The sequence below is a fragment of the Letharia lupina genome (genome assembly GCF_014066315.1).
Source record: "Letharia lupina isolate WasteWater1 chromosome Unknown contig_8, whole genome shotgun sequence".
NCBI classification, from domain to species: Eukaryota; Fungi; Ascomycota; class Lecanoromycetes; order Lecanorales; family Parmeliaceae; genus Letharia; species Letharia lupina.
Window position 1 is genome coordinate 1,679,784 of NW_023502977.1, and position 16,872 is coordinate 1,696,655.

At 53.4% G+C, this 16,872-nt stretch overlaps 7 protein-coding genes across 7 annotated transcripts; 5 read left to right on the forward strand and 2 right to left on the reverse strand.

Annotated features, from left to right (window-relative positions):
* Positions 1 to 797: 797 nt before the first annotated feature.
* On the reverse strand, positions 798 to 1,895 carry HO133_010320 (uncharacterized protein; the record flags this gene model as incomplete). Its single annotated transcript, XM_037301174.1, has 2 exons — positions 798 to 957; positions 1,009 to 1,895. The coding sequence occupies 2 exons, from the start codon at positions 1,893 to 1,895 to the stop codon at positions 798 to 800; spliced, it is 1,047 nt and encodes a 348-aa protein (XP_037153991.1).
* A 1,243-nt stretch (positions 1,896 to 3,138) lies between these two features.
* HO133_010321 (uncharacterized protein) lies at positions 3,139 to 4,936 on the forward strand (the record flags this gene model as incomplete). Its single annotated transcript, XM_037301175.1, has 4 exons — positions 3,139 to 3,546; positions 3,636 to 3,760; positions 3,813 to 4,044; positions 4,106 to 4,936. The coding sequence occupies 4 exons, from the start codon at positions 3,139 to 3,141 to the stop codon at positions 4,934 to 4,936; spliced, it is 1,596 nt and encodes a 531-aa protein (XP_037153992.1).
* A 1,532-nt stretch (positions 4,937 to 6,468) lies between these two features.
* On the forward strand, positions 6,469 to 8,170 carry HO133_010322 (uncharacterized protein; the record flags this gene model as incomplete). Its single annotated transcript, XM_037301176.1, has 4 exons — positions 6,469 to 6,732; positions 6,806 to 7,022; positions 7,075 to 7,463; positions 7,529 to 8,170. 4 exons carry the CDS (start codon positions 6,469 to 6,471, stop codon positions 8,168 to 8,170), a joined length of 1,512 nt encoding a protein of 503 aa, XP_037153993.1.
* A 2,473-nt stretch (positions 8,171 to 10,643) lies between these two features.
* On the forward strand, positions 10,644 to 12,252 carry HO133_010323 (uncharacterized protein; the record flags this gene model as incomplete). The annotated part of the gene is made up of 2 exons (XM_037301177.1): positions 10,644 to 10,701; positions 10,913 to 12,252. 2 exons carry the CDS (start codon positions 10,644 to 10,646, stop codon positions 12,250 to 12,252), a joined length of 1,398 nt encoding a protein of 465 aa, XP_037153994.1.
* Positions 12,253 to 12,856: 604 nt separating this feature from the next.
* On the forward strand, positions 12,857 to 14,056 carry HO133_010324 (uncharacterized protein; the record flags this gene model as incomplete). Its single annotated transcript, XM_037301178.1, has 4 exons — positions 12,857 to 12,893; positions 12,967 to 13,214; positions 13,381 to 13,660; positions 13,800 to 14,056. 4 exons carry the CDS (start codon positions 12,857 to 12,859, stop codon positions 14,054 to 14,056), a joined length of 822 nt encoding a protein of 273 aa, XP_037153995.1.
* A 656-nt stretch (positions 14,057 to 14,712) lies between these two features.
* HO133_010325 (uncharacterized protein) lies at positions 14,713 to 15,361 on the forward strand (the record flags this gene model as incomplete). The annotated part of the gene is made up of 2 exons (XM_037301179.1): positions 14,713 to 14,955; positions 15,017 to 15,361. 2 exons carry the CDS (start codon positions 14,713 to 14,715, stop codon positions 15,359 to 15,361), a joined length of 588 nt encoding a protein of 195 aa, XP_037153996.1.
* Positions 15,362 to 15,745: 384 nt separating this feature from the next.
* Positions 15,746 to 16,835, reverse strand: HO133_010326 (uncharacterized protein; the record flags this gene model as incomplete). The annotated part of the gene is made up of 6 exons (XM_037301180.1): positions 15,746 to 15,823; positions 15,947 to 16,083; positions 16,164 to 16,220; positions 16,290 to 16,353; positions 16,457 to 16,470; positions 16,628 to 16,835. 6 exons carry the CDS (start codon positions 16,833 to 16,835, stop codon positions 15,746 to 15,748), a joined length of 558 nt encoding a protein of 185 aa, XP_037153997.1.
* Positions 16,836 to 16,872: the final 37 nt, after the last annotated feature.

A 16,872-nucleotide genomic window follows, 5' to 3' on the forward strand; every position in this document is an offset into this window, starting at 1 on the left:
GCCTTTTCCGTCCTCCTCTTCGCGGCCGCTTACCTGCTGCACGCGCGGCTGGCGGGGCCGAGGTGCGTGGCGGTGTTGTATTTGGGGCTCGTGTGGGGGTTTAGCGGTAGGGGGGTTTGGGATGGGTGATGGGGGGGAGGGAGTGGGGATTGGGGGAGGGGAGGGGGTGGGGTGCTGGAGATGGGGGGGGTGGGTGAGGGGGGAAGGAATGATAGGTGGTGTTTGTAGATTCGTCCGTATGGTCTGGACGGTTTTTGTCCGGCTGTCGCGATCGCGGTTGGAAAGGGGGGAAGCGGAGATGTGTTGCGGTGGGCCTCTGAGCGGACGGGGAGTTTGCGTGTGGATGGATGAGGGTGAGCGAAGTTTGGTGTATGGCGTCGTGATGTGGCATACGTGATTGGGATTACTTAGGCTTGGCGGGATTGGGGATGGCGCATTGGGTTGGGAGTTGATGATGGGAGTGAAGGAGGTGCATTTTGGGTGAGAATGGGGGATCATGGACGGGGATGCGTCGGAGTGGAGATCTTTGAGCATTTTTTTGCTCCGGTTTTCTGAGCTCGTTTGTGCGCCCGGAAGCTGCGGTTGATATGGATAGGACTTTGGAATACTCACGTGATGTTCTGCTCGAGTGTCGTTCGAATTCGCTGGTTGGAGAAGGTAAATCAAGTTTGGAAGCACGGCAATCACAAGAAAGGCAGCGGAAAGCAAAAGACATGGTTGGCTGTGTATTGGCATGGCAAGTACTTGAGATATAATGACCCTTTTCGCCAAGTGGAAACCAACCTGTGCGCATGGCCTCATCTCAGGTAGTCTCCCTTGCTCTTCCCCGTCATCTCCTTCTCCTTCATGCTACCTAGGATACCCTCGACATTGGCAAATGAGAGTTCTTTCAAAGTCTCATTCCACACCCTCTTTGACAAGGCGTCCCCTTTCTGTCCCGAGAGCTGTGGGGGAAAGCTGAGTCATCAAATCAGCAATGTCTCTGATCAGTAAGGTGTGGAGATTTACTGGTAACGAGCACAATCGCTGAGATACTGCCCATGAGACGCCGGTCCCTGCGCAACTGCCGCATCCACAAGGGTCCGCGCCCCAACGGACGTCGATCGGCCGATCATACGCTTGATTGCCGTAAAGACGATACCAAGAGCTCGGTATCGCGTCGTAACCTCTGCGTGCAGTCCTGAACCGTAGCAAAAGCCCGGGTTGACGACGTTGACAATTCCCCTGGAACTCGGAAGGGTACGGCACATTTCGATCAGGAGGATCTCTTGCAACAGCTTGGAGGTGTAGTATCGATCTTGCATGTCGAAGTACTTGGGATTGTTGAAGGCAGGGAAGATGGGGTCTTGCTTTTGCTCTTTGAACATGGCCCATTCGGCGGTTTCGGAACCGACGATGGTGATGGTGCCAGGCCTGGAGCGGGTGCTATTTTTCTTGTCCATGACGGGGAGGAGTTGGATAGCGAGGAGAGCAGTCGAGAGATAGTTGACTTGCACGACTTCTTCGTGGCCGGTCACCTTGTTGATTTCCAGCTCCGGTTTGAAGATTCCGGCGTTCAAAATGGCAAAATCAAGTCTCGGAAGCGTAGCGCACCTCTGTGTGAATTGGCTGATACTCTCATAGTTGCTCATGTTGAGGTCCCAGACTTCGATCTTGGCCCCAGGAGCCTCGCGGGCGAGTTCGATGCGGGCATTGTTACCCTTTTCCTTGCTCCGGACTGCGAGGATCAGGTGGCTCAGGCCAAGTTCGAGGAGTTGGCGGGAAGCTTCGAAACCGAGACCGATATTGGAGCCGGTGACGATGCCGGTTTGGCCGCGTAGATTGCTTTTCTCCACGTTGGCTTTGGGGGGAGTGAGGAAGAACTGGCGGTACAGGAATTTGAGTGTCTCGCTCATCTTGGCGGCAGAATTGGGTGTGAATGTTCACCGGAATAGGTGGGGATGGAGAATGAAGTGAGTATGTTGAGCAGAAGAGGACATCTCGCTCGTCATTGCTCCTCCGAGACCCTGCATAAGATCAAACCAAAGGTAAAAAGAAGAGAAGCGCGCAAGTATTCCTAGGCTCCCGTTGCAACACGCTAGTAGGGTGGTCTAGGAATACTCTTTTATCCAATCACTGCTGCAGAGGGCGCCTGGATGACTTGAAAGCCGATTCGGATGCACGAATAGATTGATGTGACCAACCAACATCCTGCTGGCCCTTGCCGGCATGCTGGTATCGTGGACAAACCAAAGGACGAAAAGATGAACAACGAGAACAGTCAAACGCGAGTGCAAAGGTTAGATGTCAGAAGAGTGCATGAAAAGGGAATGCTTAGCAGCGGCAGCGGAGTTGGTAAGAAACAGTCCTTTGGTGTGAAAAGGATTGCATAAGTTGATAATGAAGCTTAATTTTAGAGCTGATTGAATGGTAAGATACCGAGAACCGATCTTAGCTTCGGGTTTATAATACCGCTCTAAGACTTACCTTAATTTCCTTTCCGAAACTGCTGGGATCGCCTGCAATGCATCCCACGCTCCTTCAGCTCCATCAGGATTTTCACCGCTAAGCCAGTGATCCAGAGTCTCAAGGTTGCAGCACTAAGGTACTCCACCCTACGAGTAATCCTGCAAAGCTGACCGCTAGTCAGAGGCGTGGAACCACTAGGTACTGGCGTGTTCAAGGCTCGACCCTAGTAAATTTTGCATCGTGACAAGCTCCAAAGCAGCTATCGTGCTGACTGCTGCGCCAAATTGCCATCGGATATCGGTAAACCGAGCAACAATGGGTGCTCCAACATCAGTCTATCTTTTACGAGGAGTTCATGCAGTCACTGGTGGTATGTTTGACCGTAGTCGTCGGCTTGGCCAAGTCTCCCTGAGAGAAAGCTAAATCGGTGATTCTGACCCAACATGCATCAGCTCTCAGAGCGCTGATTTTACAACCTGACCGTGGTTGAGTAGCCGGCAAAGAGAGATGGTGCCATGGGCAGAGCATGCTATGAGACTTAGTAATCTAGATCATTGGTATCCAATGGCGGGCGAACAGGTACAGCGAAGCCCATGCAGGATCATATTGTATCCAGCATTGGGTCGAGAAAGGTGCTGTGTCTGAATACCTTGCTCTTCGTATACTGTGCTGTTGAAGATGGCTCTGACTATGCCCGAAACCAATATGATGCTTTTCCTTCAAGGTTTATGGCTATGCCTTGGCCTCGCTGTCTTTTATGGTCTATATCGTGGCATCTACAACAGATATTTCCATCCTCTACGGCATTTTCCAGGCCCCTTTTGGGGCTCCGTCTCCGACTTTTTCAAGTTGTGGATACTGCATACAAAGCAAGCTCACACTCTGGGTCTCAAATACCATGAGAAATATGGGCCGGTGGTGAGAGCCGCGCCCAACTTGCTGGCCGTGAACGATCCGCTGCTTCTACCCCAAATCTATCACCGGCGGGTGGACAAGACAGACGTCTATACAACGGGCGTGTTGGGCGAACTGGCTCCTCCGTTCCAGACTATCAAGCATGAAGACCATGCTGCAAAGAGAAAGCGTGTTGCCAACTCGGTAGGTTTCATCAGTTGTGATCCTACCACAGATGCTTGCTTCTTCATCCTTCGATATCCTGGGCTGTATTAGTGGCTAAATACATCAAGTTCACACTTACCAATCTAAAGCCTCTTGAGGGGCAGATTGATGCTCGAGTCGTCCAGTGGACCTCTGTGTTGAACGAAAAATTCGCCCAGACAGGCGAGAAGATGGATTTCGCGCAGTGGTCCCAGTATGTCTAGCGTTCTCAAATCCCCCAGGCAGCAGTCTACTGATAAATGTAGATGGTTTGCGTATGACACTATTTGCCAGCTCTCATTTGGCGAACCTTTAGGCTTCGTGAAAGAGGGGCGGGACATTGAGGACCTGATCGGCAACTTCCATGACATGGCGCCGTTCGCCGCTGTCGTTGGCGCGCTGCCATGGCTTGCAAGACCACTCCTCGAGAATCCACTCACCCGCCGCTTTGCCATGCCCAAACCTGGAGATGGTAGTGGGACTGGGAAAATTATGGCGGTGAGACCAAGCTTTCTATCCTGTCAGCTACTTTTTGGTTCGGAAGGCTGAGCCAACGTAGTTTAGAGACAAGCTTCTCGAACAGCGACTTGAAGACCCCAAAGCCTCTCAAAGAGGTGACTTTCTTGACAACATACTCGCCTCCAAGAATGCCGATGGTAGCCCAATCACGCTCGATGAAGTGAAGACAGAATGCTTTGTGCTCATGGTTGCTGCATCTGACACCACAGCTGCTTTCTTCTGTGGCTTCGTCCGATACGTCGTGCAAACACCAGGAGTCTACGAGAAGCTCGTTGCTGAAATCGACGATTTCGACCGACGTGGCTTGCTCAACCAACCAGTTCCACTCTTCGAGCAGGTCAAACAGATGCCTTACTTTAAAGCATGCCATTTGGAGGTTACTCGATTCTACCCTTCCACCCCAATGATCATCCCCAGATATGTGTCCGAAGGCGGGATGGACTTATATGGCGTGCATGCACCTGCCGGGGCCGAGATCGGTGCCAACCCATACGTGATCCAGCGAGACAAGAAAATGTTCGGCGAAGACGCTGATGTGTTTCGCCCTGAGCGATGGCTGGAGGATGAGGCGAGAGCGGTGCATATGGAGAAGCATATCCTTACCTGGGGCTACGGGACGAGAATCTGTCTTGGCAAGAATATCGCGCTGATGGAGACGTACAAGCTCATGAGTCAAGTAAACATTGTCTACAATGCTCCTTCCGTGGCGTTGGCTAATCCATGCCGACAGTTTTTCCGAGTCTTCAAACCGAGCATCTACGACAACAACAATGTGTGGAGGGCGGATAACCTGGCTCTACTGGTCCATTGGGACATGTGGATCAATATCCAAGCGCGAGAATCCAAGGTTGAGGAGAAAATAGCGAGTTAGAATAGCTATGGGAATTGCCTGAAGATGATTTTTTCTGTAGAACGCTATCTAGAGAGTTGCTAAGATGTTACCTAATTGTTGGCAAAGGCACGAAGATACGAATGTCATGTGACCTTATCGACGCCGCTTTGCATACCTAGGTACTCTGGATGTGTCCCCACTCCTACTTTATGCTCAGCCCTGGCGCAGCTGTGGGGGGCTTAGCTTAGCATCACGCTAAATTAGTGCGTCTTGTTAGCTTCCTGCACTCCTTGGCTAGGTAAGCTCGGTAAGGTAGTAGATACCTCGATACAGTACGACCTACTTCACTCTACCCTCTACTGTATACAAGCATCTTACTATCACTGCAACCGTCAACTTTCAAATAGGAAGGTCCATCAGCAGCAGCCAGAGAATCCTAACTAGTTGGACAACGATCACATTCGTTCGGGAACGCTTGCCAACCAATCTCCGCTCCTCACGCCTTTCTCTGCAAATTGCAATGCATGCTGAGAATAAGACAACGGGTGACTGTGCTTCATGTACATGCGCACAGAAGACGCATCGTGGCATTCATTGCTTACGGGGAAATTGGCATACCACGCTCAAGCAAGTTCAGGCAAACAAGAGCAAGCGAGCTAACGAATTCGATTTCCATGGATGTCCACGTGGACCCTGCATTAACGTGCGTGTAGGTAGGTACCCGAAAAAGTTCCGTGTGAATTCGATTTGTGAATTTAGATGTTAAAAGCAAAGCCTCGTCTCCTGCTGTAGCTGTCCTCGCTAACTTTTCCTCATCGACAAAGCTCTTCTCGCCACTTGAAACTCCTTGAATTCTCGGTCACCGACAATTCCTGCGGTTGGGTCACTACTTGGTCACCCAAATCTCCCTCACCCCGAGACCACGGCTGCCTGCCGGCTCGCTAGATTTCCACGTAGCCCTGATTCAAGAATGGAAATGGATCTCGTTGGAATATCATCCCCAAAATCAGCTTAGCCATCTGCCTCATTGCGGCTCAGTTCCAGTCCTGCTTGTTTATCCCATCATCCTCAATTTCGTCTCATCTCCTACACACCCATTCGCTTATCCTCGCCTGCGTTTGCGATTAGTGGCAAATTGGCCTTCCATAGTTCCAACCATTTCAATACCGATGTGTTTTGTTTGGCGTTGTTTGTTTTTGCTGCCACACTGCCTGTGCCGCTTGCTTCTCTCAGCTTGTCAGCTGTCCAACTCCCCTCTCTGATCAGGCTATCATGGCCCATTCTGGAATCCCGAAGATGAGCAGTGGAAGACGAATACGGTACAACAATGGAGATCTCAATTCCCGCACTCCCTGCCTTACACGTAATGCCACGCGGTGCCACGCGGAGATCTCGAAAGGCTCGGGATATAAATCTGATCAAGGAATCCGAATATCTTGGGTTCGTTTCTCTATCAGCATTGCCTACTTGTCAGCACTCTTTCGACAACTGCGGCTTCGTCTTTCTTTGAAGACCCTTTCAGGTCATTCATATTATCAAACGTCTCCTATCTTAGTTTCAATTTCAGAAATATGTTGGCCAACTTAGCTGTGCTCCTCAGCCTCGGCACTTCTGCTCTAGCTGGAAGTGTTTCCTATGCTTTGGCTGAGAGGGCAACGCCAGATCTCAAATCGTTGCTATCGCAGCCACAGCATGCATGGTGCTCCGGTACTCAAGTATTCTTCCCGGGCCAAGCAAATTATGCAAACCTCACCACACAAAGATGGAGCACATACGAGGAACCGACCTACTTTGCATCAGTCAAGCCTGCATGTGTTCAAGACGTGATCACCGTCGTAAGTACCGCTCCGTCCCATATCACCTGGTGCTGCTTCGGGCATGTGTTCGCTAATATTTGCTGGCCTCTAGGTCAAAATTGCCACTGCCAACAATATTCCGTTTCTCACGACTGGTGGGGGCCACTCGTTCAGTATCAACCTCAACAAAATCCAGAATGGTCTTGAGCTCGACATGGGAGGGCTCAAGTCTGTCAATGTAGACAAAGCCGCAAGTACCATGACAATCACTGGTGCCATCACATTCATCGAAGTCGTTGCCCCACTGTACGCTGCGGGTAAAGAAATCCGTAAGAGCTCTGCATCCTCTTTATACTGGATACCGTACTGAATAAAACAAAGCAACTGGCTCATGCGGGTGTGTTGGCTTCGTCGGCGGAACCATGGGAGCTGGCGTGGGCCGCTACCAAGGTATCCACGGCTTGATCATCGACAGCTTGCTCAGTGTTGATTTGGTCACGGCTGCTGGCAATCTCGTCACGGCATCCGCGACCCAAAACTCCGACCTTTTCTGGGGTTTCCGCGGAGCCGGCATGAATTTCGGTGTTGTCACGAGCGCTACTTACCAGGTTCATGACCTTACCAACGGTGGTGAAGTCCAGGATGCGGATATGATCTTCTTGGCTCCTCAAAATGTGTCATATTTCAATACTTTAGCATCTCTTTCGGGAACGCTTCCGCCGGAGCTCTCCCTAATCAGTTACGTTGCTTACAATTCCACCGCTGGCGTTGTAAGTCATTCTCCTCACCTTTCCCTTGTTTAAATTTCAAAATCCATCTGCTAACCATTTAACAGCAAGAAATCATCCTCAATGCCGTCTACCCGGGCCCCATGGCTACCTTCATGACCCTCATCAAACCATTCCTCGACCTCCAACCCGTCGTCCAAGTCGTCCACACCCTCACCTGGAGCAGTCTGCTCGAAACCGCCGGGTTCGCCCTCGACGCCAGCGTCTGCGCCAAGGGGAAACCGCACTCCGGCTTCGCGACCGGCGTCAAAAACCTCTCCGCCCCCACCTTCATCGACGCCTTCGACAAGTACGGCGCCATGTACGCCAAGTACCCGGAAACGCAAGGGTCCGTCCTGGAGATCGAATTCTTCCCCACCCAGGCCGTCCTCGCCGTCCCGGACGCCGCCACCGCCTACCCCTGGCGCGCCGTCAACGCGCAGGTCATGTTCGAAATGGCCTTCCCCGGCAGCGCGACGAGCCCCGCGGGCGCGTACGCGAACGCGCTGGCGGTGGCCTTGAGGAGTGAATTCGTCAAGACGAACGGGCTGCCCCAGATGGAAATCTACGTCAGCTACGCGCACGGGGACGAGGATCCCATCTACACGTTCGGGGCGGAGAAGTTGCCGCGGCTGGTCGCGTTGAAGAATCTTTGGGATCCGAAGGATGTGTTTAGTCATGACAAGCCGATCCCGCAGAAGTGGCCTTGATGGGGGGGGAAGGGGGCGGGAGATGGGGGAGGGGATGGGGGGGGAGGGGAGGGGTTGATGGATGTTGTGGGGAGATAATGATGCATGGTAGCATGGCTTGGTAGCCAGGAGATCACTCGTTTGCATTCTTGCTCTATCCCATCGTTCTGGCAGGGGTGTCAAATTCAGGGCTTCCGACCGAACATCGAAAAAGACCCTCATTGCATTTTAGTGTAAATCCAACAACGTCTGGTTTCACAACCAAATCCTCAGTGTGGCGATTCTCCTCAACATAAAGTAAGCAGATTTAAAATCCTGTCATAGAAAATCAATCCGTCAATCTTGCCCTTTCGAACCTTGTCCTGTGATAAGGATAAGGATGGGATACGGGACGAAATCTTTCCGCGCCCATGGTCTTTCCGACCGCGTGGGATTCCTTGATCGCCACGTCAAAAGACTGGGCGTGGGTAGGTGTTCGCAGATGATGGTTCGGAGTCCGTGTCAACGGCGGGAGAACTAGGTAGTGTCCACCACGAGCTACCGACATACGGTACCCAACAACTCTAAACCAGCAGCTGGCTCTCGATCCCATCTCGTCTCTTATCCACGCCGTAGCGTTCTTCTCCCCCACCCACCTACCCCCCACTCGTGTGTACAGCTGATTTTCTTTCATTCCGGGTCTATCTATGCCGCGTAGAGGTGGGAGTTATTTTTAGCGCTGGGGTACGAGGGCACGCTTGTTCGGGCCTCCATTCGGGCCTGTTTGGGCTTGCTGTGTCCCGGGGTTGAGACGGCGCCCTCAGGTGTTGAGTGGCATGTCCACTTGTGCCGCGTGTGCTGTCGGTTCGGATCTGAGACAGCTAAGAGAGGGTTGCTGAGGCAGCTATCGTTACAGGTCGGTTCGTTTGATTTCTGGTTGATCTGCTCTTTTTCGAATTCGAGCGTCCTTAATCCCCCATAGCCTGTTGCTAGTAAGCTGTCCCATATCTATGCAGACTGCGTGTCCAGGATCCTTTCCGTTACGCAATTACTTGAACTACCTACTATCTATCGGAGGGGAGAGAATCTTGCTGGGCCACAAATCGGAAGAGGCTGAGTCCTATGCTACGCTATAGTGATGCGATTGGTCCGGCATTCATCGGTCAAGGGTGCTCATTGCGAGATTCTCAACCCTGCAACTGGACCCATCGGTCCTTGATCAGTAATTCGATGCCCACTCTCGTGACTGGACTTTTTAGTACGGGAGGATTCTATATTCTCAACTCTGCAACTGGACCCATCGGTCCTTGATCAGTAATTCGATGCCCACTCTCGTGACTGGACCTTTTAGTAAGGGAGGATTCTATCAGACAGCGTCCCACGTTGAGCAGGGGTCCGATCGCCTCGGCAGCAGGCACCAAATTTGGAATACCACGGTGTAGCTATCAGCCAATCCAGCGGCCGTAGGAGTTGCGCGCAATGTAGGACTGGGGCGTACATGCACTGCATGATCAGGTGCTAGCCTCCGACACGATGCCTTCATTCCTTCGACGACTCCTCCCACACGGTCTCCAACATTGTTCGGCCATGGCGATTCGTCAGATGTCGATTAGAATGCGAACTGTGCAGGCAGCAGGGTGGTAGCGGTGGGGGGTCTAACACGTGTAAACTGTCATTGCCCTTGTGGATCGGGTCTTCCGATTGGTACTTCATTACCCGTGACCCTTGCTAGTGGCTTTAGCTCCTGCACCGGAGGATAGATGTGTGGGTGGGTATCGTGGTGTTCCCGGTTCTGGTGCTTATACCAACAGCGTAACATGCAACTGCATCAAGCAATCACCAATGAACGCTTGCGCAGGGTCTATCTTCCAGCTCAATCCCTCGCTTTCAGCTGTTGGTCATTGGTTGAGCTAAGCGAGTACAACATAGAATGCCGTTTGTTCACAGTACCTACTCATACTGTCCTTTTAAGTTTATAAGCTTACTGCGGCACCGACGTCAACGGTAGCGGGGACGGGGGACGGATCGTATTATTGAACCTTGGCGGCCTAGTCTAGTCTATCGTCATATTGATGTATCCACGCCGCTGATGACCCAGCACAATTTCTCAATCTGTACAAGGTAGATAACTTTCGCTTACGTCTTAGTAATACTTAAGTAAGATGGTACTGTAGGTTGAGTGATCATAGAAAAACAGGGAACAGGGATGGTCGGTAATCGGCAAGGCCAGTATCACTGTAAAGTACTAAGGTACAATACGATGGTATTATAGGCTAAGACAGCCAACCGTTGAAAGGAATATACCATCTCGTAAACTTGGCCTTCGTCGACCACAGCTTTCAATTTTCAGCTTTCAGCTTTCCCTTGGCCAATCCCGCCCAGCTTACTCCGTATTGCTAATGCACGTAATCCACCGCCCATCTCTTGAACATCAAAGGCTTTCCCGAACTCCGATGGATATGAAGCCAACACTCTTCGACGTCGGTCTTCGTATGGTACCAGCTTTCCCCAGGCAATGTCCACACTCCTCCTACCTATCACAGCACCCGACATCTTCGATCCGACCATGATACGTGAGTCGATTCCCTTGGACCGTCCCGTAGCCCGTCGTATTATACGTACACTTAGCCGCCCGTGGGATTCAGGTTTCAGGCCACCCGTGGAAGAAATGGCGGTGAGTAGCTCCCTTGCCCGAAACGACTTGCATTAGTGTTTCGCCATGTCACAGGTCGAGCATGGTCCTCTATCTCAGGTACCTTTATTGCTGACTGCTCCTCCGTCAAGAGGCTGCTGCGCGTACTGCTTTGTTGACAACCACCATCATGTTGTCATCCTATGCGGAAATGGAAGACGCCGTTGGGAATGAGGAATGGGAGCGGATCAATCAACCAGAAGTCCGCAAGCGAGTTCAGAACAGACTGTCACAGCGGAGACACAGTGAGTATCCCACTGTCTCTAGCTCTAGTCCCAGACTCCATGCAGTTGCTGAATACTCCACCCAAGGAGACAAACTCCGCCAACAACGTGAACCTGTATCCCATGAGATCATTATTCCACCATCGTTTACATCTTCCTATACAATGGAAGGGGCTCCGGGGACCAGCGACTATCCGAGTCCTTCCCTCTCCTTCAACGGGCAGGATGATCGGCACAATTTACCCCGACCCAACCAGCCTCAAGAGGGATACGACGCCTTTGATGCTTTCAACGCCCAGGACATGCTGCCTCCGGATCACACAGTCTCTACCACGATGGCACAGCCTGCACAGGTTGGGTCTGTTGGAATGAACCGGTCTATGACTCCTCACATGGGACGTCCTGCCATGAACAATTCATATCAGCCTAATAACATGCAACCACTCGGATCGCTTGCGTCAGGACCACCAACACTCCCCGCTGTTTCGAGAAATGAGTATTGGGATAGTCAATCTTTGTCTGACCCACAATGGGCTATCCCAAGCTTCCACCAAAACTCAGTTCCGGCTTCCAATCTACCAGCCGGCACGAACAATCCCAGGCATACGTCCAGCCATATGCCTAGACCCATGGTCCGGCCGATGCCTAGACGCGTGTCAAACGCTTCTTCCAACCAGCAGACGAACATTCTACCAACCCCTCGAGCCTCAGACTCGCACTCGTCTCCTGTTCTGCAGAGGAATATTGCAAATCAAGCCTATCCCAGATCCAGCAGTCATCTTGAAAATGCCAACACTGAGTCGGAAAGCACCAGAAAACACAACGATGCATGCTCGCACTGTCGCACCTGCCGGGCTCCAAGTTCCTTCGACGACCAAAAGCCTGGACAAGCCTCCCCAAAGACTCCAACGTCAACGCCGTCGCGAGATTCGTCCCAGACGAATTCCCCAGATCATCTTGAAATCCTGGCGAACTGCAGCAAGGTACTCGCCAACCTGGCGCGGCAATCAGACTACCGTGATGAGAACGAACCTGAGGAGAGGCCTAGGAGCAGTAAGCGCAGCAAAACCAACCTAGATGATTATTACGTGGACGTCAATAGAACCTTACAGGAGGATGATTATGGAGATGGTCACCACCGCCACAATGTGATTGGGAAGGTTGTGATTCTGTGTGTGAAGAACGGGAGGAAGACCAAAGGGAAGTGATGTTCAGTTCGTGGCAGTGGCCACCCCGGGACGAGTGACCTTTCACGACTTCTCTATAAAAAATATCGGAAGCAGTGACAGTTCCTTCATATATATTACTTTTAGAAACCTCGATAAATGGGTTATATCTGAAATGAACGATCTCCTAGTCATCATTTAATTCTGCACCTGACCTGCTTGGTCACTACATCTTTGCGAATACACACGTTGACAGCAACATCGTTAGCTATGACCTCGTGAGCCCCTCCATGCGTCTCCATCTCAATCTAGATGGCTCAAGGCATTTCTGGAGAGGAGAGCACCTCAGGGCCACTAGCTTCAATTTCCACATGTCGGAATCTGACTCTAACTCCCGATTTGGACCTGACCTGCATAAGTCCCATGACTGCCGTTGGATTCCAGCCTTTTGATTCGCAAGGCATACTTCAAACCCGCCAACTCGACGCTGATGTGAGCGCACTGTTTGAAACTGATCTTGGGAAAACACTTTCAATCCGAAATTTGTAGCATCACGACGAGAGGACAGCGAAGCCAACACCATCGAAAGCGACATCAACTACACACTCCACCCTATCCCATCACCACCTCACAAACCTCCCTCGTCATGGAAATCAACGGCTACGCCCTCGTGACCGGCGCCGGTACCTCCCCTCCCCTCCCCTCCCCCTTCCTCCTCCTCCCCCCAACCCCCTGACCTCCCACCCCAACCCACAGGTTCCGGTCTCGGCAAAGGCTGCGCGCTCGCCTACGCGGCCGAAGGCGCCGCCGGTGTCGTCTTCGCCGACATGAACCGGGCGGCCGCCGAAGCCGCCGCGCTCGAGAGCCGGGAGATGGCAACGCATGCCGGGTACAAGACGCTGGTGGTGCAGGTGGATGTGACCAAGGAGGCGGAGGTGGATCGCATGGTGGAGGAGACGGTGAGGGAGTTTGGGAGGATCGACTACGCTTTCAACAGTGCCGGGGTGGGTTTGGAAAGATTTGTTTCTCTGTCGTCTGGACTTTATTCCGCCGGGCGCGATTTTTTTCCATTGCTGTCGATCGATCGATATTGAACGAATGAATGATTGAATGTACACAGTAAGTATACAATCAAATGCATCCCTCGCTGACCACCGGCGCCGCGGACAGATCGGCGTCCAAGCCCCCGCCGAAATCGCCGAAGCGTCCGTGAGCGAGTTCCAACGCTTCCTCGACGTCAACGTCTTCGGCATGTTCCTCGCCACGCGCGCGCAGTCGGCCGCGATGAAGAAGCAGGACCCGCGACCGGTGAGCGGGAAGAACGCGCGGCGGGGCTCGACGAGGGGCGTCATCGTCAACATGGCCAGCTGTTCGAGTTTCGTGGCCACGCCGATGCTGGTGCAGTACACGACGAGTAAACATGCGGTTTTGGGGCTGACGAAGAATGCGGGTGCGTGGGGTTTTCTTTCCCTTTGTTTTTTCTTTCCCGTTCACGTTTATTGTTGTTGTTTGTTTTTTCTTTTCTACCCTCTCATAATCTATATACATATATACCTGAAGCTAATCCCGTCCCTCCCCAAACCCCCCAGCCCTCGACAACGCCCCCCACCAAATCCGCACCAACTGCCTCTGCCCCTCCTGGGTCGACACCCCCATGGTCTCCCAAGCCGTCGCCGCGAACCCGGCCCTGCAGACGCTCATGGAGGGCGCGGTGCCGATGGGCCGGATCGCACAGGTGGACGAGATCGCGGACGTGGTCATGTTCCTGAGCAGCGGGCGGGCGAGCTACGTCACGGGGGCGAGCTGGATCGTCGACGGTGGGACTACGTTGAGTGGGCACGTTTAGGGGTCAGAGGGGAGGGGTGAGAAGGGGATTAGTCAGCTTCGACTGTGGGGGAGAGACCGTCTGTAGTCACGTGATTGACAGTTGCTGTTCCGTCATTACATAATCCCCGTCATGCTTGCTCACCATTGTAATTCCTAAAGTGGACTAGGTCTTCAGGGTCAATGCAACAGTCTTAGATTTCCTAGCCTCAAACATCCTCCACTACCCTGCATCATGCACGTCAGCCGCGATACATGCAGGGCAGGTCATGTCTAAGAAGGAACTGGTAAGCTATGCGAACTCACCAAACGGAACTGACTGAGCGTGTACGCGCCGAGAGAGGAGATGTGCCGGGTTGGCGAGTCAATGAGGCTTCTTACCTTCCTGGCAGTGACTTGGGATGTGACTGTTTCCAACCGAGGTTTGAAAGGGCGGTCTTGCATTTTTCACTTTTGGTAGATTGGACATTTTGCAACTGCGAAGCTTCTTTCCCTTTTTCTCAATTCTACTCCTCCTCTTCGTTCCCCCTTCTCTCATTCAATCAATCCAGAAAAGAAAGAACCAAGAAAAGAAAGAACCAAGAAAAAAAAAGAAAACCCGCATCCTTCCCCACCCCCAAACACCCACACAGACACCCCACCTCCCCAACCCACCCGACCCAAACCCACCGCCAAAAAATGGCCACCGCAGCCCACGACTTCATCACCTCCGGCTACCCCGCCCCCGGCCTCCGCAAGACCCAACGCCTCATCACGGGCCACGGCGCCGACGGCAAGGGGCACTTCCTCGTCACGGACGCCGGCGACCACCACCGCGTCATGGGCGAAAAGCAGGCCGTGGCGGTGATATCGTATTCGACGAAGGAGACGCCGGTGGAGCTGAACGGGGACAAGGACGTCGAATACGCGCGGGAGAACGAGGTGCGTGTTTTTCCCCTCCCCCTCCCTCTCTCCCTCCTCCTCCACTGACCTCCCCGTCCAGCCCGGCCTCCACATCGCCAACGGCACCGTCGTCCGCCTCATCGACTTCGGCCCCGGCCTCGAGTCCCCCCTCCACCGCGCCATGTCCATCGACTACGGCATCGTCCTCGAGGGCGAGTTCGAACTCTCCCTCGACAGCGGCGAGTCGCGCATCATGCGCCGCGGCGACGTCAGCGTCCAGCGCGCCACGGCCCACAAGTGGCGCAACATCACCGCCGGCGGCACCGAGGCCGGCCGCATGCTGTACGTGCTGCTCGACTGCAAGCAGCCGCTGTGGGTGGCGGGGGAGAAGGTGGAGGGGTTCTTGGGCGACTTGGAGAAGGAGTATGAGGGGAGGGGGCACTAGGGGGGGATTCTTTTGGCGGGCGAGGGAGAAAATGCGGGGGAGGGGGATGAGGGGTGTGGATTTAGAGAATATATGAAGTTTTTCTCCCTTCGTCGGCCCACGCGGCACTCGCTCCGTTTGAAATCTCGTCACGGAGAGGAGTTTGGCAATTCGCGAAGGGAACCGCCGTGTCTCAAAACGGCGAAAGCTCTCCTCGATCGCTGATTACATACCCGGACGGACTTTTCCAAAACTCTAGCTTCCTACACTTAAGCAGTGAAATGCGCGGAACCGAGGATAAGGAGACCGTGATACGGTATCGCAAATTTTCTAACGCTCCAACGCCCGACAAGACCAACTACACCACCGAACGGGAACCCCGCAGCCCCGGTTCCGAGCCACCCCCTACTCATTCCCCCGCCTCCACACCTCCGTCTCCTGCCTCAACTTCCCAAGGTTGAACACGGGCCAGAGGATGTAATCCTAGACGCAAACGGCATCAGCATCAGCCCGACCGACCCACACGCCCCGGGGCCGCGAAAAGCCCAAAAAGCCCGAAAAGAAAAAAATGATGAAAAAAGAAGAAAATGAAAAAAAAAAACATACCCAAACGGTCCGGAAGCCGAAAATGTCCATGAAGCGAACGATGCCCGTCGTGGCGCCGACCCAGTACCACGCCGGCGGGTTCGCCTTCAGGGTCTGGGGCACGACGTGGCCGGCGTAGACGGCGCGGGGGGTCGTGTCTGCGGCGGGTTCAGTTCCGTGGGTGCTTGGGGGGTGGGAAGGTAAAAAGTATGCGTGCGGGCGGACAGATCGGGCTTACCTGGGACCCGCTGCACGTGCTCTTGGAACTCGCGCGCGAGTGGGGCGTAGAAGGATCCTGTCGGGGGGGGAGGGAAGGGTAAGTATGGGATCTTTGGGCGAGCGGGGCGGACTTGGGGGGAAGTACCTTCGGGGAGGGTCCTGGCGGTGTCGCTTTTGAGGATGTTGGTCCCGATGTTGCCGGAGATGATCTGACGCTTTCGCGGTTAAAAAAAGGGGAAAGGGGGGTTTTTTTTTTCCGGTATGGAAAGTTGGAGGTCGTGTCGCTGCGGCGGTGGGGGGGACGGGACTTACGGTGGTGACTTTGACTCTGGGCACCGCGTCAGCGGGAACGGGTGGGGAAATCAGGATGTGGCATACCCGAGTGGCGCCATCTCCACCCTGAGTGTATTCGCCCAGTGGGCTAGGGCTGCTTTTGTCGCGTTGTAGGATGCTGTATACTACCGTCAGCTCTCGTGGGCCGACCGTCTTGCTTCGCTTCCGTGCGGCCGAGCATGAATGACTTACATCCATACATGTACGGTACGATGCCTCCGACGGAGCCGATGTTGACAATGGTACCTCGCGCTTTGATCAACATGGGATGGAAATGGTGCACCATTCGCATGGGGCCGAAGACGTTGACGTTGAACATCTTCTGGACTTCTCGCACGTCCGTGTCGATGCCTGTCATTGTGTAGCCTGATGGCGCAATTCAGCCTTTGGGCCAC